Source organism: Oryza brachyantha, chromosome 10 (genome assembly GCF_000231095.2).
Source record: "Oryza brachyantha chromosome 10, ObraRS2, whole genome shotgun sequence".
Lineage (NCBI taxonomy): Eukaryota > Viridiplantae > Streptophyta > Magnoliopsida > Poales > Poaceae > Oryza > Oryza brachyantha.
Genome location: NC_023172.2, coordinates 15,293,718 through 15,314,171, shown reverse-complemented (window position 1 = coordinate 15,314,171; position 20,454 = coordinate 15,293,718). Strand labels below are relative to the sequence as shown.

Genomic DNA, 20,454 nt, shown 5'->3' with positions numbered 1-20,454 from the left:
AAAAATTATAAATCACCAAAAACCTCATGTAGATAAAATCACCTTGCGGCAAATAGTCTTTTAGACTATACTAAGCATAAACCAAACTTGAGGACAACGAGAAACTCGCTTATTTTGAACAGGAGCAGTGAACCATACTTTAAACTCACAATAGTAATAAAACCCTAAACTCGTTGGTATAAATTGGTAGAACCCAACAGAGATGCGAACCAAAACGAAGTGCTTGAATCTCCTGATAACCTCATGAAAAATTGGTCATGTGCTTATAGCAGTTCATCTGAAATTACACGATCAAAACAAGAGCATTGAGTAATACTTCAAAACTCGCCGTAAGATCAAATCCTAAAGTTGTTGGTATAAATTGAGGGAACCTAACAAAATAACGAAACAAAGTATTGAGATCTCTCGGTAAATTTGATCAAAGTGATAAACAGGAACAACCAAAATCTCCTCGGTGAATTATTTTTTCTTTTCAAACATCAGCTTGTAGAAGAGAACTTTCATCTGAACTTATCATATGCTGAAATTGATCTTGCCATTAAACTTCTCAATATCTAATTTGGTGAAAGACTTCGAGAAAAAATACAGATAAAAAAATATGATTGATTCCAAAAGAAAAAAAAATTCCTTGGTATGAAGGCTGATGTGCACGTAGAAAATTCTGCGAAAAAATCCTTTTGACGCTTGAACATGAACGAACAAACAAGCTTTCGCTGCTGTTGTTTCATGCCTGCCCCGGGGACCGTGCAATGGCAACAATACTAGTCCGATGCTGTTTGTACTGCTGCTGCAGCTGCTGGCCGTCGACGAGAATCGAAGATAACGGTTCGACCAAAATTTAAAACGCAGGACAAAGAAAGCCGCGGTAGAACAGATAACGGTTCGAAGAAACATAGTAGAAAACTAACTAGTAATATAATCTAAATATATTATAGATAATAATTTAGATCGTATTTATAAATTAAAATTTGAATTTAATTTTAAATTTAGAATTGATTTTAAGGTTTTCTCGCCGTAGTTTATTTTTTAACATTGACTTTTAGATTCCCAAGAATACGTATAGGAAAAATTATTTACAAATTATTTTTTATTTGTAAATATGTCGAGGCAACCAACTGCCTCATGATACCCACTCTCTTCGTTTCATGTTATAAGATATTTTTAGGTTTAATTAAATTTATCTATATATTAATAAATATGTTATATATATATATATCCAAATTTATTAGCATATAAATAAATTTAGACGAGAGCAGAAAATCTTACAACAACGTGCAACGGAGGAAATATCGAGTATCATCCCGTTTTGGAACAACTTGGTATAGCAATCACTTATAAAATATCAGCCGTCCGTACTACTCAAGGCCGTCTTTCAATACAGACCTGTGATTGTACAGCCCAAGTAGGCAAACTGAAAGGTTGCTATCGTTGAAATTGCCCGGCCAGCTACCTTGGCAAACTTGAGTGAATGTTCGCTTTTGCCATGAATCTACATAGCAGCCATTGAAGTCAACAATCAGGCATCAGCAAGGTAGCTTCATGTGTTTCCTCTTGCCAGTCATACAAAATTCATCGAGTTGCTACTTGCTTTCTTTGAAAATGGCAGCTCGCTGTCAAATTTGACCATCTCATTATGTATATCATTCATATACAGTATCGGCTTCTGGATGAATCAATTATCAATACCTGTCTATCTTGCAACAATTAAAAAAACACTACTAAATCTTGCCTGACTCGATGTATAAATGTAACAGCCATGGCACAATCATACAGATCACTCGTGTCCTCTTGGAAGCCAAACCACAAGGCATCATCATGGCAGACCGCTTTGACAAACTGCAAGTGGAGTTCATCGACCAAGATGAGAGTGTGCAGGATGTTGCAGACGCCATCGGAAGCTCCGGCGATGTTCCTGAAAGGTATGTCAGGCCTGAGATGGAGGCCGACCCTGTCATCGTCGACGCCGATGGTTACAGTCTGCCAGTGATAGATATGTCAAGATTGATCGATCCTGAGTTCTCTGAGGAAGAGATTGCCAAGCTCGGATCTGCCTGTGAGGATTGGGGATTCTTCCAAGTTTGTGTTCTATAACCTCACATATACTGTAGACTTTCCACATCAATTAGACTGCACGAAGTAATCTTCAGAAATGTGAAAAAGTTGCAGCTTGTGAACCATGGGGTGGATGGAGAATCACTGAAACAGGTCAAGGCTGACGTCGCAGAGTTCTTCAGCCTGCCTCTGCAGGAGAAGATGGCCGTGGCGATCCAACCCAATGGGCTGCAGGGGTTTGGCCACCACTTCGTCTTCTCCAAGGATCAGAAGCTGGACTGGGTGGATTTGCTGTTCCTCACCACACGGCCAGCTGAGGAGAGGAGCATGGATTTCTGGCCAACGAATCCTCCCACATTCAGGTAAACCTTTGATTTTGCTATGGTTGTTGACTTGCTGTCTGTCAAACTCCAGACTCTAGAGCATAATGCTGAACTGGTGAGCATGAATGGTCAGCTCGAAGCAAAGGTTTCACTTATCGCCTAGGCTGGGTTACCGCACTTTGACGGTGTAAATTTTTTTAAAGACAAGGGTATTTTTATCGGGCCTATTCACTCGGATATATACAACTATTTTTTATTTCGGAAAATTTAGGAAATTAGCTCAAGTAGAGGAACTAGCCTCTCAAATAAAGTTCATGCTTGATTGAAAATTTAAATCTAGAACTTTAGGTGATACTCAGGTACAATTATTAGGTTACATGCTCTTTTACTTACGGTGTAAATTTGGTGCTGTTGATGTGGTTTTACCGTTATCGTGCCTCGTGAAAATCGCAGCTACCAGTGACGAATCAACATATCTATTCATTTATTCTAAATATCACTTTTGTTGGACTGTTATCATTGCTACTAGGGGCGATTGGCTTGTTTACGAAAAAATTCAACCGATAGATTTGTAAATAAAAATTTTATATACATGTTATTAGTAATCTAAAAGTTAAGCCTGAGAAATAAACTCGTAAAAACAACCTCCAAAATATACTCTGAATTTAAGTTTGAAAATTTAAATTTAACTTAAAAGCATAAGCATAAATGAAAATATTATGCTGTCAATCAAATCTGTGGTGGTGGCAGAGGGACGTTCTGTCTGTGAGAGAGCATTAATAAGTTATGTAAGCAAGCTATATGAATTATCAGGCTATATTTGCATTGATTTGGAGAAAATATGGTTTTAGTGAGAAAAGAAACCAACAACAGATCTATAATAACTAGCTGTAACACGGTTTCAAAATGCTTTATGAGAAACTAAGATGATATTAATAGTGTAGTGTACATCTATACAGTGGAATAAGTGTTTTTTAAAAGATTAAAATGAAATATGATCTATTTTTTAATACCTATTTAATAGTATAAATAATAAAATTAACTATAATTAAAAATCTACTTATAAATATAAGCATATGAACCTTTATATAAAGAGTTTTTTTTACCGTACTTAAAAAAACACCTCGAGTTACCATGCTTTTTAGTTTGAAAGTTTAGAACCTTAAGATACATGGTATCTTGAGATACTGTATTAAAATTTTTGGTAATCTGAGTTACTTGCACTTCTTAAATATAATAAAAAAGCCCTTATATAAATCCTATTTGCAAAACATACACCATTCCCCCGGATTTTTCGAATGATAAAATGATGTATATAAAGGTTCAGCTCGAGACCAATGCTCAATGCTGCAAAATTTTTTCTCATTCCCCTGGATGGATGCTGGTGCGAGAAAGCCCCCACGCTGAAATCTGGTCACCGCATGCATATGCAGGGATTCGCTCGACAAGTACTCGCAGGAGATCGCGGATGTGTCAGATAAGCTGTTCAAGTTCATGGCCATCGACCTCGGCGTCGACGAGGAGGCGCTCCTCGGAGCGTTCAAGGGGAAGCCTCATCAGAGCGTGCGGATCAACCACTACCCTCCCTGCCGCCAGGCCGCCGACAGGGTGCTGGGCCTCTCGCCGCACACGGACGGCGTCGGCATGACGCTGCTGCTCCAGGTGAACGGCGTGCAGGGGCTGCAGATCAGGAAGGACGGCAGGTGGTTCGCCGTGCAGAACCTCCCTGGAGCACTCATCGTCAACGTCGGCGACGTTCTTGAGGTGAATGCATCTTGGTTCATTAACACTTTCTTCCTTGGCAATGATTTTTCATGACTGGCAAAAAAAAAAAAGCTTTGCGTTGTCAAATTTGTCATGCATCATGCCATCATTGATAGGAAGAGAAAAAAAACAGCTGACTGAAATTCTTGAGAAATTTGCAAAAGAACCACAAATTAGTTGGTGAAATAACCTGGTCATCTTTCAGCTATTTGTGTATATATGTAATAATAAGTTTTTGCTTCTCATCAGATCATCACCAATGGCAAGTACAGAAGTATTGAACACAGAGCGGTAATAAACCCGGACAAGGAAAGGATCACCATTGCTGCATTCCAAAGCGCCCCACTTTCCTGCACAGTTGGCCCACTCCAGGAGCTTCTGATGAACGGCGAGCCGCGCTACAAGACGGTTGACGGCGTTGAGTTCACCAAAGGCTACTTTGCTGCGAAGCTGGAAGGCAGGAGATACCTGGAGAGTTTGAAGCTGGGAGTGTGACTGTGCCCAGGATGATATATATTTTTTTTTCTGCCGCTCTTGATCCTTTTTGTTTCGGTGAATGGATTGATAATGACACTGTGACTTTCTCATGGTAGAGCTCAGCTGGTATTTGCCTTGACCATACACTCAAGTGTATATTTCACTGTTTGTATATGACATTTACTAGAAACTGTGTATTTCATATGCACACTAAATACTTTGCAAGTTAAGCACGACCATTTGATGAGTTCAAAAGCGTTGAGCATAGGGTCGTGATCACATCGTCCAGGGAAGAAACGCCTTACGCGAACATGCTAGCATTCGCTTGTGGCTAGTATTTGGCTTGGAGGAGGACGAAGGTTTTTTCACTACCGATTAGCCTACTCGTCCCTGATCAATATATAGTATCCGAAATTGGGCCTCCAAAACCTAAAGAAATCCTACTCAAATCCCTATTCAGATTGAGCCTCTATTGGATCACCATCCAATTCATATGTTTATATATACTTAGTTGCAACCTAAAATTCTTTTTAGTCCATGTGTTAACAACGACTTCTAGCTAAAACATATTGACCTGCCGAGCAAACATTAAGATCACGTCGGCTAAACCTGTAGTATCTCTTTGTACCCGTCCCTTTGTCTCACGATATCGATTGAGCTTAAGGCTAGGAACGTGTTACTCTTTAAATAGCTCAATTGTTCACTCGATCATGTAATAGATTTTACTTAACTTGTGATTGACTACTCAATCATCTTTGGCATGACCATGCACGTCCATAATCCATAATATTGAGAGACCTAGATATATCTCTCCAATAAAATAGCAAATAACATCTTGATTATTTACATCTCATTACATGTTTTATAGTATTACAAAAAACTATTTGTATAACTATCTAGTCACGAAATAACGTTTAGCAGTCCCTAAGCAATCCATTACATATTTTATAGTATTACAAAAAACTACTTGTATAACTATCTAGTCACGAAATAGAGTTTAGCAGTCCCTAAACAATCCATTACATATGTTGGAAACTATAATAAACTAAACATTATTACATAATGAACACTAATGACATATCACATATAGCTCTAGCAGTATCTCACGTTAGATCTATCCAACACCATATTCTCCAACATGTATCCACACTATTGATTTGGTATCTCCATACCATGATACATGATACATGATCATCAATTAATATATGTGCTGACCATATATATAATTATATTTGTTGTGTGTGTGATATTTGATTAGTATCCTTTGAAGAAATAGTAACATACAACATAAATAGTCTCATGAATGAATTACATATTCATTAATTAATAATAATCAACAAACAAAACATAATAAATATGTAAAAATAGTATGTAATACAATCATCTCTATGGCTATCTATTAGTCGTATCACTAATCCTACCAGATGTGTACGCTCTGCTAGCTGATTCTACTATGCTAGACCTATCGACTCACATGAACAATGTCAGTTTGGCCTTGACACTGCTCCTTCATGACAACGACCGGCAATGGCTGCAGTTAGGTCAAGAAGAAATGCAGAGCAGATAGTTGTCAACGTCCTGCACTACAAGACGGTACTCGTAGATAGTTAGGATATGGGGTTAATTTTGCCCAATAGCTATTTTGGCGTGAATCTGATATGACTTGGACATCATTAGGCTGGCTGTGTCACCGTTTCAGCATTTTGCTAAACAGCAGTGCTATCCCTGCTGATTACACTATACATTACATCAACTGCTAGCAAAACGAGAACCTCGAGGATAGCAATGGCAGAAGCAAGAACCATTGGCTGTCTCCCAGTGCCTAATTAATGTTCAGACGCTTCTAGGAACTTGCAATGGCCCAGATGAACAGATACCTGAGAGGTACATCAGGCCAGAAGCTAGCTCTGAGGAGGTTATGGTTTTTTTGGCGAAATGACGGCATAGGGCTTACCGGGATATATTAGAAGGAGTAAACGTAAAAAAATGTTTATTTTACAAAGAGTTTTGGAGAGAGCAGAGAGGGGAACTGTAACTTTGAAAAGCACTAGCAGACTCAGGGTGTTTTAAAAGTACTCCTAAAATCTAAAGCTTCTTCAATGAAGAAAGCCATTATATACCAAACATGACTATAATTTATTCTAAGTCCCTTTCAAGTTATTCAATGGTCCATGGTTCACAGAATTGGAAGTAACAACCACAAACAGAGCCCCACGTGCCACTTGCAGTCTTTATTTGTAACGATGAAAATTAATTTCCCCTAAGGGCACAATAATATTAATCTAAAAAATTATGAGTGGTACACTCCCTCCATCCCAATTTAATCATAATATAAAGGAAAAAATAAATTCCAAATTAATTATCATATAAGAAAAAAGTTCATAATAACTTAGTTAAAATGCAAACAACTTTTTGATTCACGCACACTACATATTTATATGCATCCATACAATCGACTTCCATGCAATTTGTAATTTTTTTATTTTACATGCATGCAGGTAGGTTAGGGTTTGTTACTATACTCTATCTGTTCTAAAATATTATCAGTTTAGATTCCGAGTAGTAGGTAGAGTCACATCCTATACCAATTAGCAATATTTTTGGACGAAAAAAGTAATCAATTTATGATGGAGCTATAACATAACATGCAAATTATGACCGGCATTTCCTGACTCTGAATGCTTGGAAGGGAGGACGAGTGATAAACATACCAAGGATTAAATTCATTAACAATAATATGACTGCTTTGACTTATGAACCCCTTATGCATTCGTCAAGGACAACAACAATAATCTGAACAAATCCGTCAAAATGCAGACAAAATATGTGGTGCAAATCATGACCAGCGTTCCATGATTCTGTGCTTCGAAAGGACAGACGTATAGACGGTAGAAATGGTAACAGCCAAATCAATGGCGTATGTCAGTACTGAAGACATTATTGGTGACTATCGAGTAAGTACGGACATAGAGTACTTTGGATATGGGGGTACGGAGCTATGGAAGTGTAGTTACATAGAAAAGGTAGATGTTTATAAAAAATTGAATTTTTAACGTTAAATTTAAGAGTATTTTTTCATTCTTAAGAAGATACCATGAGATATCACTGTTTTCTGTGTAAAATTTGATACCTTACCTCCTCAAGAATGATAAAATTACTCTAAATTTAAAGTTGATTTGAGTTTTTTTATTGTAGCATTTGGTTTTATATCTTTAAGAACATGTATATAAAAGTTTTATTTTTAAATTATTTTTTAAATATATAGTTTCGTCTTTTCCGTCTAGAAGCCAAACGATTATCAAGTCTTCGTCTGATTCTTGCACTACAAGGCCAGTTATCTTGATTCCAACAAGCTTGGCCAAAAGGGCAGGTAAGAACAATATGTTGCATGGTCTCTTCAGGTTGTATGTCACACGATAGAGTTATAATATGGTGTTTCGAAATTCTTTCTTCTTAGCATATTTCTTGTGTTCAATCTGTCCTTTTACAAGTAACAAAAAAATTACCTTGTGTTTAGACTGTACACTACTTATCTATAGCCAATGACAGTAAGCAGGTATGTTAACAACCCCTGCAAAGCACTTATAAGTCTTTACATATGTATAATTTATGGTTAACTTGTTCACTCATATTAAAAATAAAACTTAGTTTATTTATTTAAATTAGAGCCGATCCTAAATTATTTGTAAGTCGACCCACGTCTATCCCAACGAACGAGTTGCTCGATCAAGAAGACATCCAATTAAAGATGTCTTTCCGAGGTCCTAGTTATTATGATCCTGTACAAATGACTACATCAAACAAAGGCATAAGGATTGTTAGCACAGCCATAACTCAAAAAAAAAAATGCCACCGATGTAGGCGATCTTCTCCTCAACGCCAGGATAAGTACTCACGCTTCTGTTTGCTCATCACAAAAGTGATCGATGCTGTTGACAAAATGACCAGCACACGCTGGAGCTATAGCTGATGCTACACCTTTCCCCTCACATGAACTCGATCTGTCAGCTTGGCACTGTTCCTCCTCCATCAGAACAACCTGAAACGGTTGCAGTGCAGCTGTGCAGGTCAGCAAAAACAGCGGCCGTGGTTGTCAACATCCAGGACCCCAAATCGGTGAATTAAGATACGGGGGTTGGTTTGGCTATTTTGGAGTGAATCTGAGATGTGCAATTGACAGCATCAGGCGATCAACAGGCTATCCCTGCTGATTACACTATATATTACACCAACTGCTACCAAAAACGAGAGCCACGAGGATAGCAATGGCGGAAGCAAGAACCATTGGATCTCTCCCGGTGCCTAATGTGCAGGAGCTTGCAGGAACTTGCAATGGCCCTGATGAACAGATACCTGAGAGGTACATCAGGCCAGAAGCTAGTTCTGAGGAGGTCATCATCGACGACCACGGTAACATGGCGATTCCGATCATCGATCTCGAGAAGTTGCTTTCTCCTCGATCATCAGAAGAGGAATGTGTGAAGCTGAGATCTGCCTGTCAGTACTGGGGGTTCTTTCAGGTATGTAGCAATAAGTTCTTGGCGTTTCGGCTTCCAGGAATTGTTAGCAGGTGATGAACAAATATGTGCAGATTAATAAAAACGTTAAAGGCAGCAGTAAATTAAGTTTTTAGCAGGAAATACATCCAATATGGATCCATTCATGTACGTACTGTCAGAGTGTCAGTAGCTCTAGCTCCATTTTGAGCTGAGCAAGTAGCAATAGTATATGGGTTCATGGAACAAAACTGCAGGTCATCAACCATGGAGTGCCAGATGAGGTGATTGCAAACCTCAGGAACGACTTGGTTGAGTTCTTCAGGCAGCCACTGGATGCCAAGAAGGAATACTCCCAGCTACCCAACAGTCTTGAAGGCTATGGACAGGGTTTCGTCGTGTCTGACGACCAGAAACTAGACTGGGCAGACATGCTGTACCTTCAAGTTCAACCTAGCGATTCGAGGGACTTGAGATTCTGGCCAACTTACCCTGCATCTTTCAGGTGATCTACCAAGACAAGTGCAACTTAGATTTTGATAAGCTTATGTCCATTTCTTAACTGGAAAATCTCTGAAAAATTAGGCATTCCATTGATGCATACTCATCAGAGTTAGAAAAAACTGCACTTTGCTTGTTGCAATTCATGGCCAAGGCCGTCGACGTCGAGCCAAAGTCACTGCTAAGCATATTTGAAGGGCAAGCCAGGGGCATGAGGATGAACTACTACCCACCGTGCTGGCAAGCTGACAAGGTGCTGGGCCTGTCGCCGCACACTGATCCGGCTGGTCTGACACTACTTCTCCAGGTGAACGACGTGCAGGGCCTGCATATCAAGAGGGATGGCAAGTGGTTCTCTGTGAACGCTTTGAATGGTGCACTCATCGTTAACATTGGTGACACACTTGAGGTAATGACCAAGGTGTTTTTGCTATGAGATTTACTCTGATCCAACAAAAAGTATATCGAGATACCAAATCATTTTTCACCATTGGATCTCGCTGAGTAGGATGTGTATTGTTAGATCCAACGATCAAAAATGATTTGGTACCATGAGGTACCAGTATCTCGAGATATTTTTTGTTTGACCGAAACAAATCTCTTTTGCTATACATCACGCGTGTGATTTTGGATAAGAGATCACAAGATTTGCCGACCCACGATTTGCTCTAAGATTCATGCTCATGCTCTGTCTCTAGCAAGGTTTAGCAAACTTTAGGAGATGACCTACATATTAGGTTTTGGGTTGGGGGTCAAGTGCAGGTGGGGGAGGAGGAGGGGGAGCATGGGGCAGGCGGGGAAGTAGGAGGTATACCTGGTTTAGAGGGATGGCTATGGCAGTGATGGCTTGGTGGTGGGTGGCCGGGCCGGGGCGGCAAGCCGACGGTAGTGGTGCTTCCTCGACAATGGGACAAGAGAAAGGTGGGCTGGTGTTGATGGTGGATGTGCGGTATCTAAAGTGGTTAGAATTTTGAAAAAATTACAAGGATGCCATTATAATTATGTAAAATTAGAGATATGTTATCCTGACCCACATATCATTGTGATATCAATAGCATATCTTCAATTTTATAAAATTATTTAGAGGGGGGGTGATGGTCACTACAGATGGGGAAGAAGTTGAAGTAGGGATACTCGCTATCGTACAAAGGGATGTGGAGGGATGAAAAGGGGGACTTCCACGCTGGCAAAGCTATGGCAGGAAGACAGTGGCAACGGGAGTCAAGAGGAAAAAACAGGGTTTAGGGTTGGTAGACGAGGGCACGTGAAAATCTCAAAGTGATCTGATGACCAAAAGATCGAGTGAGCCCAGAGGGGGCAGAATTGTTAGTCAAACGTTGTTAGTGGGCATGGTCCCTATGATAAAATTAAGATTTTAGACAATGGTATGTCGTATAAAATAATCTTGGATGATAAAAACAAGCAATTCTATTCTGTCGATGAAGAAAGTAAAATCCATGAATACAAATTATACCTTGGGTGGGGGGGGGGTTAAAATGAGCATTTTCTCACGTTCAACGAACTTTAACTACCGATTGACTAATGGTGATGGCATGTAAGGAAGCAAACAGATTGTTTGATGGTATATTATAGAATTGAGCTTTGTTAGTGGTACGTTGCAGAGTGCATGCTTTGTTAGTGATTTGTTATTACTAACATCTGCAGATAGTAAGTAACGGAAAGTTCAGAAGCGTTGAGCACAGGGCCGTGATACATCCAAGCAAGGAGAGGATTTCGGCAGCACTGTTCCAGTATCCGTGCCAGGATCTCTTGATCAACCCTCTGCCAGAATTTGTGAAAGATGGTCAAGTGCATTACAGAACAATAAGTTACCAGGATTTGCTGACGGAATACTTCACAACGGAGCTTGATGGAAGGAATCGACTAGATAAACTGAGGTTGGAGCCGTAGCCATCGACCGACCATGATGCCTGTAACGAGATTCTGAGAAGAACCCTAGCGAGTTGTGTGCACTATCCTACTTATTGTTGTCTCTACTATCTAAGATATCACGAACAGTACTGTTCCTTCCCAGCCATGGTGCATTTTCAGGCTTAATACACGAATTAGTTATGCCTTTCCCTTAAAAAAATAGTTATGCCTGTAAACCGCGCTGAACATGTTCAATTTGATGAAACAGACACGAGACTCTAGCCTATATTCCATGTAATACTAATTACATGCTCCATTCTTTTATTTCTACTTATACTTATAAACCAAATTTTAAATTTTTAATCTTAAATTTGAAGTTGATTTTAGGAGGATTTTATCATAGTTTATTTTACCGTGTTGATTTTTGGATTACTAAGAGAATATATATATATATATATATATATGAAAGTTTTATTCATAGATTATTATTTATTTATAAATGTGTCGTTTGGTTTTTTTTCATAAAAAAAAGTCAACCAATTCCCCCCTTAAGCTCACGACTCTGAAAAAACTCTCTCTAAACACCCATCAGTTTGAAACGTGTCAGATAAAAAGTGACTACAAAAGAATAATCGAAAGAGACATGAACTTGATTAATCTTCTGAAACCAACTTGGGGCCTTATCGGTTTGGAGTTTTTTTAAAAAAAAAAATTGAAGCAATTGAACTACTTTCTATGAAAATATTGTAAAATTCTTTCGTTCTGAAGAGGCTCTCGAAGAGCAGGCCTGGTAAACCTAGGCATGCTTTTCTAAGCCTACGTGTCGCTGTCGGTTCCCATTTTTCCTCCCACTATCCCAAATTATTTTTGCCGGGTCGGCCAAAGTAGCTCGACCAGAATTGAATTAAGAGTAGGGAATGTACAGTAGTAACAAAAGATCGACAGTATGCTGTCGAGTTGCCGATCTCACAGACAGAGATCAGGCTACAAACACAGAAAAGAATGAAGCAACGAGATCATCATCCTTCGCCATCCCTGAAAATGCCAGCCTCCTTCCAGATGATTACCTCAGCACGAATATCATTAAAGAGGTTGTCGGCTGATTTTTATTTGGAGTCGAACACCCGTGCATTTCTTTCCTTCCAAATCAGCCACGACGTTAGCATACATAGGCTATCGAAAGCCGCCCTGTACTTCGGTCGAGAAGCTTCTCTTGCCGTTAGCCAATGACATAGGCTGTTTTGTTTACTCATTCTCCAAAACAGAATTTCGACCATTAGTTTATTTTATCATATATATCAGTGGCTACAAAACTTATCATATGAAAGCAATTTCAACAATGAATATAATGATATCACATGCATTTCAATATAAATAAATAATATATATTTTATAGTCCTTGTGATAGTACCGAGAGTTAACACATTTTCTAGTGCCAAATTTAGTATTACTAGCTACATGTATCTAACAGTACGAAAAAATTCTAGTGCAAATTTTATCACCTACCTATACTTTCTTCAGATCATAAAATTTCTAATACATTATTGGTCCAAATATTAGTTAAAGATTGCAGGTGTTGATTTTTTTTTTCTAAAATTGTGGACACTATAATTTGGGACGGAGGAAGTATTTCCTAATGGAATTTTTTTTGTGCGGTTCATGAAATAGTTCTGGAGTTTTGAGTACCAATTTAGACACTATCCACAAATAGGAATATCTTATTGTTCAGAATTAAGCATGATGCGTATTTTTTAGAGAGGAATGATACAACCGTTCACACCAGACTGAAGCAGACAGACAAGCTGATTAGAATTTTAAAACCTAAAGAGGGTCTTTCCACATCACCCTCCTTTTTTCCACGGTTAGTCGTCGCTGATATATCAAAATTTCAAGGTCTCTTTTGACGAAAGGATGGATGATAGCGTACCATGGGATATCTTGAAGTTAAGTATATCAGGCTCAGAGACTCGATCTTTGTCTGTGGATTGGATCCTTGGTGACATTGTGCCTTCCCCTTCTCTGATATACGGAGTATGTCGCTTTCAACATAGATGTGTTTCTCTTATGTCATCATTAAACTAGTGAAATTCCTGAAAACCTAAACAGCAAACAGAACAGTACACTTAAGTGTTGTCCTGAATGCCTATATATGTAAGGACATTTTCTACAAGTTCTGCTGTAAAATATACAGGCTACAGCTGCTAGGTTAAAAAAAAAAACACCTGCTGCAGAAGCTTGGGGATAGCAATGGCGGAAGCAAGAGCCTTTGGTTCTCTCCCAGTGCCTAATGTGCAGGCGCTTGCAGAAACTTGCAATGGTCCAGATGAACACATACCTGAGAGGTACATCAGGACAGAGGCTGCTTCTGAAAAGGTCATCAGCAACTACCAAGGTGACATGGAGATTCCAATCATTGATCTCGATAAGTTGCTTTCTCCACAATCATCAAAAGAGGAGTGTATGAAACTGAGATCTGCCTGCCAGTATTGGGGGTTCTTTCAGGTATGTAACTTTATGTTCTTGACATTTCAGATTTGGAGGTGTAACGGGTACCTATATGCAAATGCATACTGTATATGAAAAATGTTTAAATTGATCAAAGACACTACAGGTAATAAATTAAGTTGTTGGCAGAAGATGAATCCATTCATGTACTGTCAATAGCTCTAGCTCAGTTTGAGCTGTGCAAATAGTCTAATGGAAGCATTATTCATGTACAGCTCATCAACCATGGAGTGCAAGATGAAGTGATTGCAAACCTCAAGCACGATATTGTTGATTTCTTCAGACAGCCACTGGATGCCAAGGAGGAGTACTCACAGCTACCCAACAGCCTTGAAGGATATGGACACGGCTTCGTTTTCTCTGAGGACCAGAAACTAGACTGGGCAGACATGCTATACCTTCAAGTCCATCCTAGCAATGCAAGGGACTTGAGGTTCTGGCCCACCTCCCCTGCACTTTTCAGGTGATCTACCTGACTACCTAAAAACTGTGCAGTTTAGCTTTTGATAAGCATGTCTCTTCTTAACTGGAGATGTCCGTAAATAGGCAGTCCATTGATGCATACTCATCAGAGACCAAAAGCCTAGCACTCTGCTTGTTTGAGTTCATGGCTAAGGCCGTGGGCGCTGAGCCAGAGTCATTGTTAGGCATATTTGAAGAGCAGCCGCGAGGATTAAGGATGTGCTACTACCCACCATGCCAGCAAGCTGACAAGGTGATGGGCCTTTCCCCGCACACTGATGTGGTTGGCCTCACGCTGCTGCTCCAAGTGAACGACGTGCATGGCCTGCAGATCAAGAAGGATGGCAAGTGGTTCTCCGTGGATGCTCAAAATGGTGCATTCATGGTTATCATTGGTGACACCCTTGAGGTAATGACCAAGAAAAAACTATGCTATCACTTGTCAATGCACTAAACAACGGACCTAACTTCAAATTATTTATATTCTGGAGACTACGACTGATGCTCAAATTCTGAACATTGTTGTTGGATGGTCTATTTCTCTTACACCTTTTTTCTGATGTGTGTTATGTGTTATTGATATGTATAGATACTGAGTAATGGGAAGTTCAGAAGTATTGAACACAGGGCTATCATAAACCCAAATAAAGAGCGGATTTCAGCATCACTGTTCCACTATCCCTGCGAGAATATAGTGATCAGCCCTCTGCCGCAGTTTGTGAAAGATGGTAAAGTGCACTACAGATCAATAAGTTACCATGATTTCATGAAACAATTCTTCACACAACAGCTTGATGGAAGGAACCGACTAGAGAAATTAAAGTTGGAACAGTAGCCATGACCATGATGCCTACAGTGAGATACTCAGATGAACCTGCTCCAGGGCTGTGTCCTTGAGATTTGCTGCTTATTATATCTAGAAGTCAAATAATCATGTGTTATGATGATAACTTACCGAATATTTTGAGTCTTGTACTATGTATCAGGATTCAGGAACAGCTTGTTCTCAAGTTATGTGCAAACGCCCAAAACAGATGAAAAATAAGCATTGATGCCTAGAAGAAATAACTAGTATATGATAATACAACTTCAGTTCGAACTAACAATATAGAACATGTGTGAACAGCTATTGCTGCATATATCTTCCATCACATGCTTCAATTAGATATATTACATGTAATTAGACACACTCGTCATTGTTTTTTTTAATCCTTTTTCATTCAGACTTTTCTGGAATCTTGAACTCAAGCACAGCATATCATATGTGAACCCCTCACTTGAACTAAAGCAGTTAAAGAGAACACGTTGATGGACTGTATAAATGAATTTCTAGAAGGATTTTAGCCATTGAATGTGGAATCAATAGAAACAACATGAACAGCGTGTTACACGTTCTAATACACACATCTGAGGGGAAAGGCAAAAGGCAACCACAATGTGTCTCTCTTTTTTTAAGAAAAAAAAAGCAATCAATTTGAACGCTACACCAAACTACCAATTCATGTTTTAGGCAGCTCATGATTCTAGGAAAAAAATCAAACTGAATCAAACACACCTGTAGTTGCAGCTCTGCCTTCCTCCCTCCCCATCACTGAGCAGTGCACACACCCCTATGAAGTAATCTCTTTGTTCAATAGTCACAGATACTGACGTGTGAATAATATAACACAACCTGAGACAGCAGCTGTAAAAAATTAGCCTCTTGGTAGCCATGATAATACAGTCATGGAGCAGAACGTAAAAGCAACACCTTGAATTTAGACTAACATGAAACCTAATGTCCTGCCTGATACTGACATTGCCAAAATCAAAGCTAGAAAGAGACAAATTACAAATTGCAGCCATAGTTAAGATCAAAGGAAAAACAATGGTGACAAAACACAGAAGAAAACTACAAAATGTAAAACACTACATCAATTTGCACCCTTGGATAAATAATCCTCACTGGTATCAGCAACGATAATGTCATATACAGTCCAATTTTTTGTACCATGGGTTGGCATGATAAACTGATCCCATCTAAGTTAATGCTCAAACGATTGGATTGCTCAGGAAATAAAATCTTAATTCTTGGTAGAGAAATATCAATACCTCGTATTTCTTCTGCAGCCCATGTTGTGTAATAATAATGCTTCAATTTTTATACCAATAACTGTAATTGCTTTGTGGAATAGAAATAAACTCAGATCTACAGAAGTATGAATGATCTGAACAAAATTATGCCTCTCTTGGTCCAAGAACCTTTGCATATTTTCTGGATAACAGTTGAACCAAACTTCTTGTCCCGTGTTTCCAAAGTTTTTCATAAAAAATCAGGCTCACAAATCTTCAGATTCTGTTGTACACACACAACATCAGGGAGCTCATTATAAGCATCATTTCCCCCTTTGTGTGCACGTTGTTGTGTGTGTGTGGGGGGGGGGGGGGGGGGGGGGGGGGGAGGGGGGGATCTGTTACTTCTTGTATGTCTTTTGCGTATATGTGTACTGAGGAAAAGGGGCAGCATGTGCACTTACTCTTCTGCTAATTTTAGTCAAGGACCTCTATTCAAGCCTGTATCAGGCACAAGCTATGTGTTCATCACTCCACATCACTCACTATAGGGACATGGCCATTTTTTGCCCTGATGCCAACGTTTCCAGTTGCATGCTTCCGTAAGATCAACAAGAACATGCTCGTACTGACATAACCACGATGAACAGTTAGGGAACTCCTGCATCAGCATCTTTTGCAGTACCACGGTCTCTGCTAGGATGTCAAATTTATCTGTAGACTCAAAATACAGCAGAGTGAAATCTTCTGAACAGATTAGCCACCAACAACTCCAAGCGAGTCATCGTGCTCTGGTGCACTCTCCTCTTCATCAAACTCAACAAAAACTGAATCAGGTTCATATCCAGAGAGTTTCATTTCACCAATCAAGTCATTCAACATCTCATATAGCTCAACCGATCTCGGATGGGCCTTATCTCCTACAAGGAAACCATGCATCTCGCTTTGCACCTCAATCCAGCTACAGCCAGGCTCCTTCTTCAGACGCCCCTGCTTCAACAGCCTTCTTGTCCTCGAAACATCAGCCCATTTCCCTGATTCCGCATATACATTTGAGAGAAGGATATAAACTGAGGAATCATCAGGATCCAATAGTAGAACATTGCTGGAAGCAAGTTCAGCAATCTCAACATCCTGATGGATCTTGCAGATGCTGAGGAGAGTCTTCCATATGACTGCATCAGCTGGAAAAGGCATGCTGCTGATAAACTTCACAGCTTCTCGTGGGCCCTTTGAGCGTCCTAGTATATCCACCATACAAGCAAAGTGCTCCAGCTGTGGTTCCAATTTGTAACGGGCGGTCATCAGATGAAAGTAGCGGCAACCATCATTGAACAACCCAACATGGCTGCATGCCCGAAGTACCGCAACAAAAGTAGCATTGTTTGGCACTACATTCTCTTTTTGCATCCTATCAAACACCTTGAGTGCTTCTACTCCTAGCCCATGGAGCGCATATCCACATATCATAGCATTCCATGATACAAAATCCCGTTTTTGTGCCTTCTCAAACACTAGCAGTGAATCTGGCATGTCCCCACATTTAGCATACATATCTACAAGGGTGCTGGATATATATTCATCATCCAGCATTTCTTGCTTGATAATCTGACCATGGATTTGTTTCCCGAGCTCAATGGTGGCAAGGTTTGCACAAGTATCAAGAACAGTGGCAAGCGTGAAATGATCAGGCTTTATACCCATATCTAGCATCTTGGAGAAGAATTTCTGGGCTTCTTCACTCTCTTTGTTGAGTGAAAACCCAGATAAAATGGCATTCCATGAAACAACTTGTTGCCTCCCGATTCTATCATGAAGTTTTTGAGCCTCATCAATTATGCCGCATTTGCAGTACATGTCGACAACAGTGCTTGCTACAAATGCATCTGAACCAAGTCCTGACTTGATAACTTTGTCATGAACCATCAGTCCATACTCCAAAGACCGTAAAGCTGCACAAGCCTTAAGAACACTACCATAAGTGAAATCATCTGGTTTCATACCAAAGCGCAACATCTCATTAAAATGTATTATAGTATCATTATAATGCCCATTTTGCTCAAGAGCTGCGATAATAGCATTCCAAGAGACTGAATCTTTTTGCTTCATATCTTGGAAGATAAGGTATGCTTCTGCCAGTGCTTTGCACTTCCCATACAGATCGAGAACTGCGTTATTGACACAGATGTCCACATCAAAACCTGATTTAATTGTTAAGCAGTGAACTTGCTGCCCTTGGAAGTAACCCTTAGTCTCGGCACAAGCACTGAATACCCCTGACAAGCTGACTACATCAAAACCAATGTTAGACGTAACCATAAACTGAAACAGCTCCATTGCCTCAACTCCTAGCCCTGCCCGTACAAGCCCAACCATCATGGCATTGCATGTCTCCACCGTATGGTTGGGCAACCCAAAGAATGCTCTTCTAGCGTCTGCCAAGCTATTAGCCTTAGCATAAACGTCCACAATGGCTGTCCCAACAACTCGGTCGGAACTAAATTTATTCTTAATGGCATGTGCATGCAACTGCTTACCAGTGTTCAGACATGACATTGCCGCACAGGATCTGAAGACACTAGCATAAGCCGGTTGGCTCACCCCAAGCCCCAACCTTTGCATCTCAGTGAACAGTTCTAGTCCACGCACATACTGCTCATTTTGAACACATCCTGCAATAGCTGCACCCCACGAGACCCAGTTCCTCTCAGGCATACCATAGAAGAAGCAAAGTGCATCTTCCAAACTCTTGCATTTGCCATACATGTCCACCAGAGCACTTCCGGTCCTGACATCGATCTCTAATCCCGTCTTTACTGCCAATGCATGGACTTGAACACCAAGTGGCAACTCTTCCAAAGCGCTGCACGACTTGAGCAGGATAGCAAAAGTAGTCCGGTCTGGGGAAACACCACGGCGAACCATCTCCATGAATAGATCAACCGGCTCCCAGAACATGCCGCGCTGGCAGTAACCGGAGACGAGCGCGTTCCACGACACCACGTCCGGGTCCGGCATGTCGTCGAAGAGAGCGATCGCGGTGGAGATGTCCCCCGCGTGCGAGTACGCGGTGAGGATGGTGTTCCAGGACACGGTGTCCCGGTGGCGCATCGCGTCGAACACCCGCCGTGCGCACGCGGCGCCCGCGCAGCGCGCGTACATCTGGAGGAGGCAGTTCGAGACGAAGGTGGTGGGAACGAACCCGGACACGAGCATGCGCGCGTGAGCAGCGCGGCCGGCGGCAAGGCCCTCCCGGCCTGCCTGGGCGCAGCACTGGAAGACGCGGGAGAACGTGGCATACGCGGGAGCCGGAGGCTGCCGCTCTGCCGCCACCGAGGCCTGCTCAGAGAGAGCGCGACGCAGGCGGTGGAGGGCATGTGAGCGGTGGAGAAGCGGCCACCGCCACCGCCACTGACCCTGCCGCGCTGCGGGGTGGCCCATTTGCGGCGCGGAGGCGGTGGCCGTGGCCGTGGCCGCCGGCGAGGAAAGAGAAACGATTCGAATGGGGAAAAATAGAGGTGGTCGGACTACATGGGCTTATCTGGGCTTTAGTTGGGCTTTTCTTTCGGTCTCGTTTGGATGGGCCTCGTTTTCGGCCCATCAGGTCAAAGTCGCTTAAAAAGGTATTTATGACTTTGGCTGCGTTCGGCGTAATACCCGAAAACAAGATTAGTGTATGATTAATTAATTATTAATTTAAAAATAGAAAAATAGATTAATATGATTTTTAGAATAAATTTTTATAAAACGCATACCGTTTAGCAGTTCGGAATGCGTGCGCGTGAAAAACGAGAGAATCTGATTTAGAAAGAGGGGTACGAACGGGCCTCCGTGTTCCTGACCCCGGGTATTATAGTCGTAAGGTTTTAGAAAACACCATGTACATGATAATTATGTATCAACTTAAGCTTTTGATCTTATAAAATATCTTTGAAATTTTAGTTGTCGGT

At 40.7% G+C, this 20,454-nt stretch overlaps 3 protein-coding genes and 1 long non-coding RNA gene across 7 annotated transcripts; 2 read left to right on the top strand and 2 right to left on the bottom strand.

The window, feature by feature from the left end:
- Positions 1-1,474: 1,474 nt before the first annotated feature.
- LOC102709029 (2-oxoglutarate-dependent dioxygenase 11-like) lies at positions 1,475-4,849 on the top strand. 2 transcript variants are annotated; one of them, XM_006661991.3, is made up of 5 exons: positions 1,475-1,531; positions 1,755-2,076; positions 2,167-2,414; positions 3,809-4,139; positions 4,389-4,849. In XM_006661991.3, exons 2-5 carry the CDS (start codon positions 1,816-1,818, stop codon positions 4,632-4,634), a joined length of 1,086 nt encoding a protein of 361 aa, XP_006662054.1. In that variant the 5' UTR covers positions 1,475-1,531; positions 1,755-1,815; the 3' UTR covers positions 4,635-4,849. The 2 variants fall into 2 exon arrangements, with proteins under 2 accessions (XP_006662054.1, XP_015697256.1); XM_015841770.2 differs by having other exon boundaries at positions 2,161-2,414.
- Positions 4,850-8,767: 3,918 nt separating this feature from the next.
- Positions 8,768-11,786, top strand: LOC102708745 (2-oxoglutarate-dependent dioxygenase 11-like). Its single transcript, XM_015841711.2, has 4 exons — positions 8,768-9,136; positions 9,370-9,617; positions 9,698-10,022; positions 11,279-11,786. Exons 1-4 carry the CDS (start codon positions 8,882-8,884, stop codon positions 11,522-11,524), a joined length of 1,074 nt encoding a protein of 357 aa, XP_015697197.1. The 5' UTR covers positions 8,768-8,881; the 3' UTR covers positions 11,525-11,786.
- Positions 11,787-12,336: 550 nt separating this feature from the next.
- On the bottom strand, positions 12,337-16,863 carry LOC107305199. 3 transcript variants are annotated; one of them, XR_005812607.1, is made up of 7 exons: positions 16,544-16,863; positions 16,008-16,124; positions 15,210-15,368; positions 14,245-15,133; positions 13,821-14,038; positions 13,413-13,583; positions 12,338-12,739 (listed from the first exon to the last, which is right to left on the bottom strand). It is a non-coding gene; the product is annotated as an uncharacterized LOC107305199 (long non-coding RNA). The 3 variants fall into 3 exon arrangements; XR_005812606.1 differs by having other exon boundaries at positions 12,337-12,739; positions 14,245-15,368; XR_001551333.2 differs by lacking the exons at positions 14,245-15,133; positions 15,210-15,368 and having other exon boundaries at positions 12,341-12,739.
- Positions 16,864-16,883: 20 nt separating this feature from the next.
- Positions 16,884-19,945, bottom strand: LOC102718589 (pentatricopeptide repeat-containing protein At3g02330, mitochondrial). Its single transcript, XM_015841765.2, has one exon. It carries the CDS (start codon positions 19,943-19,945, stop codon positions 17,261-17,263), a length of 2,685 nt encoding a protein of 894 aa, XP_015697251.2. The 3' UTR covers positions 16,884-17,260.
- Positions 19,946-20,454: the final 509 nt, after the last annotated feature.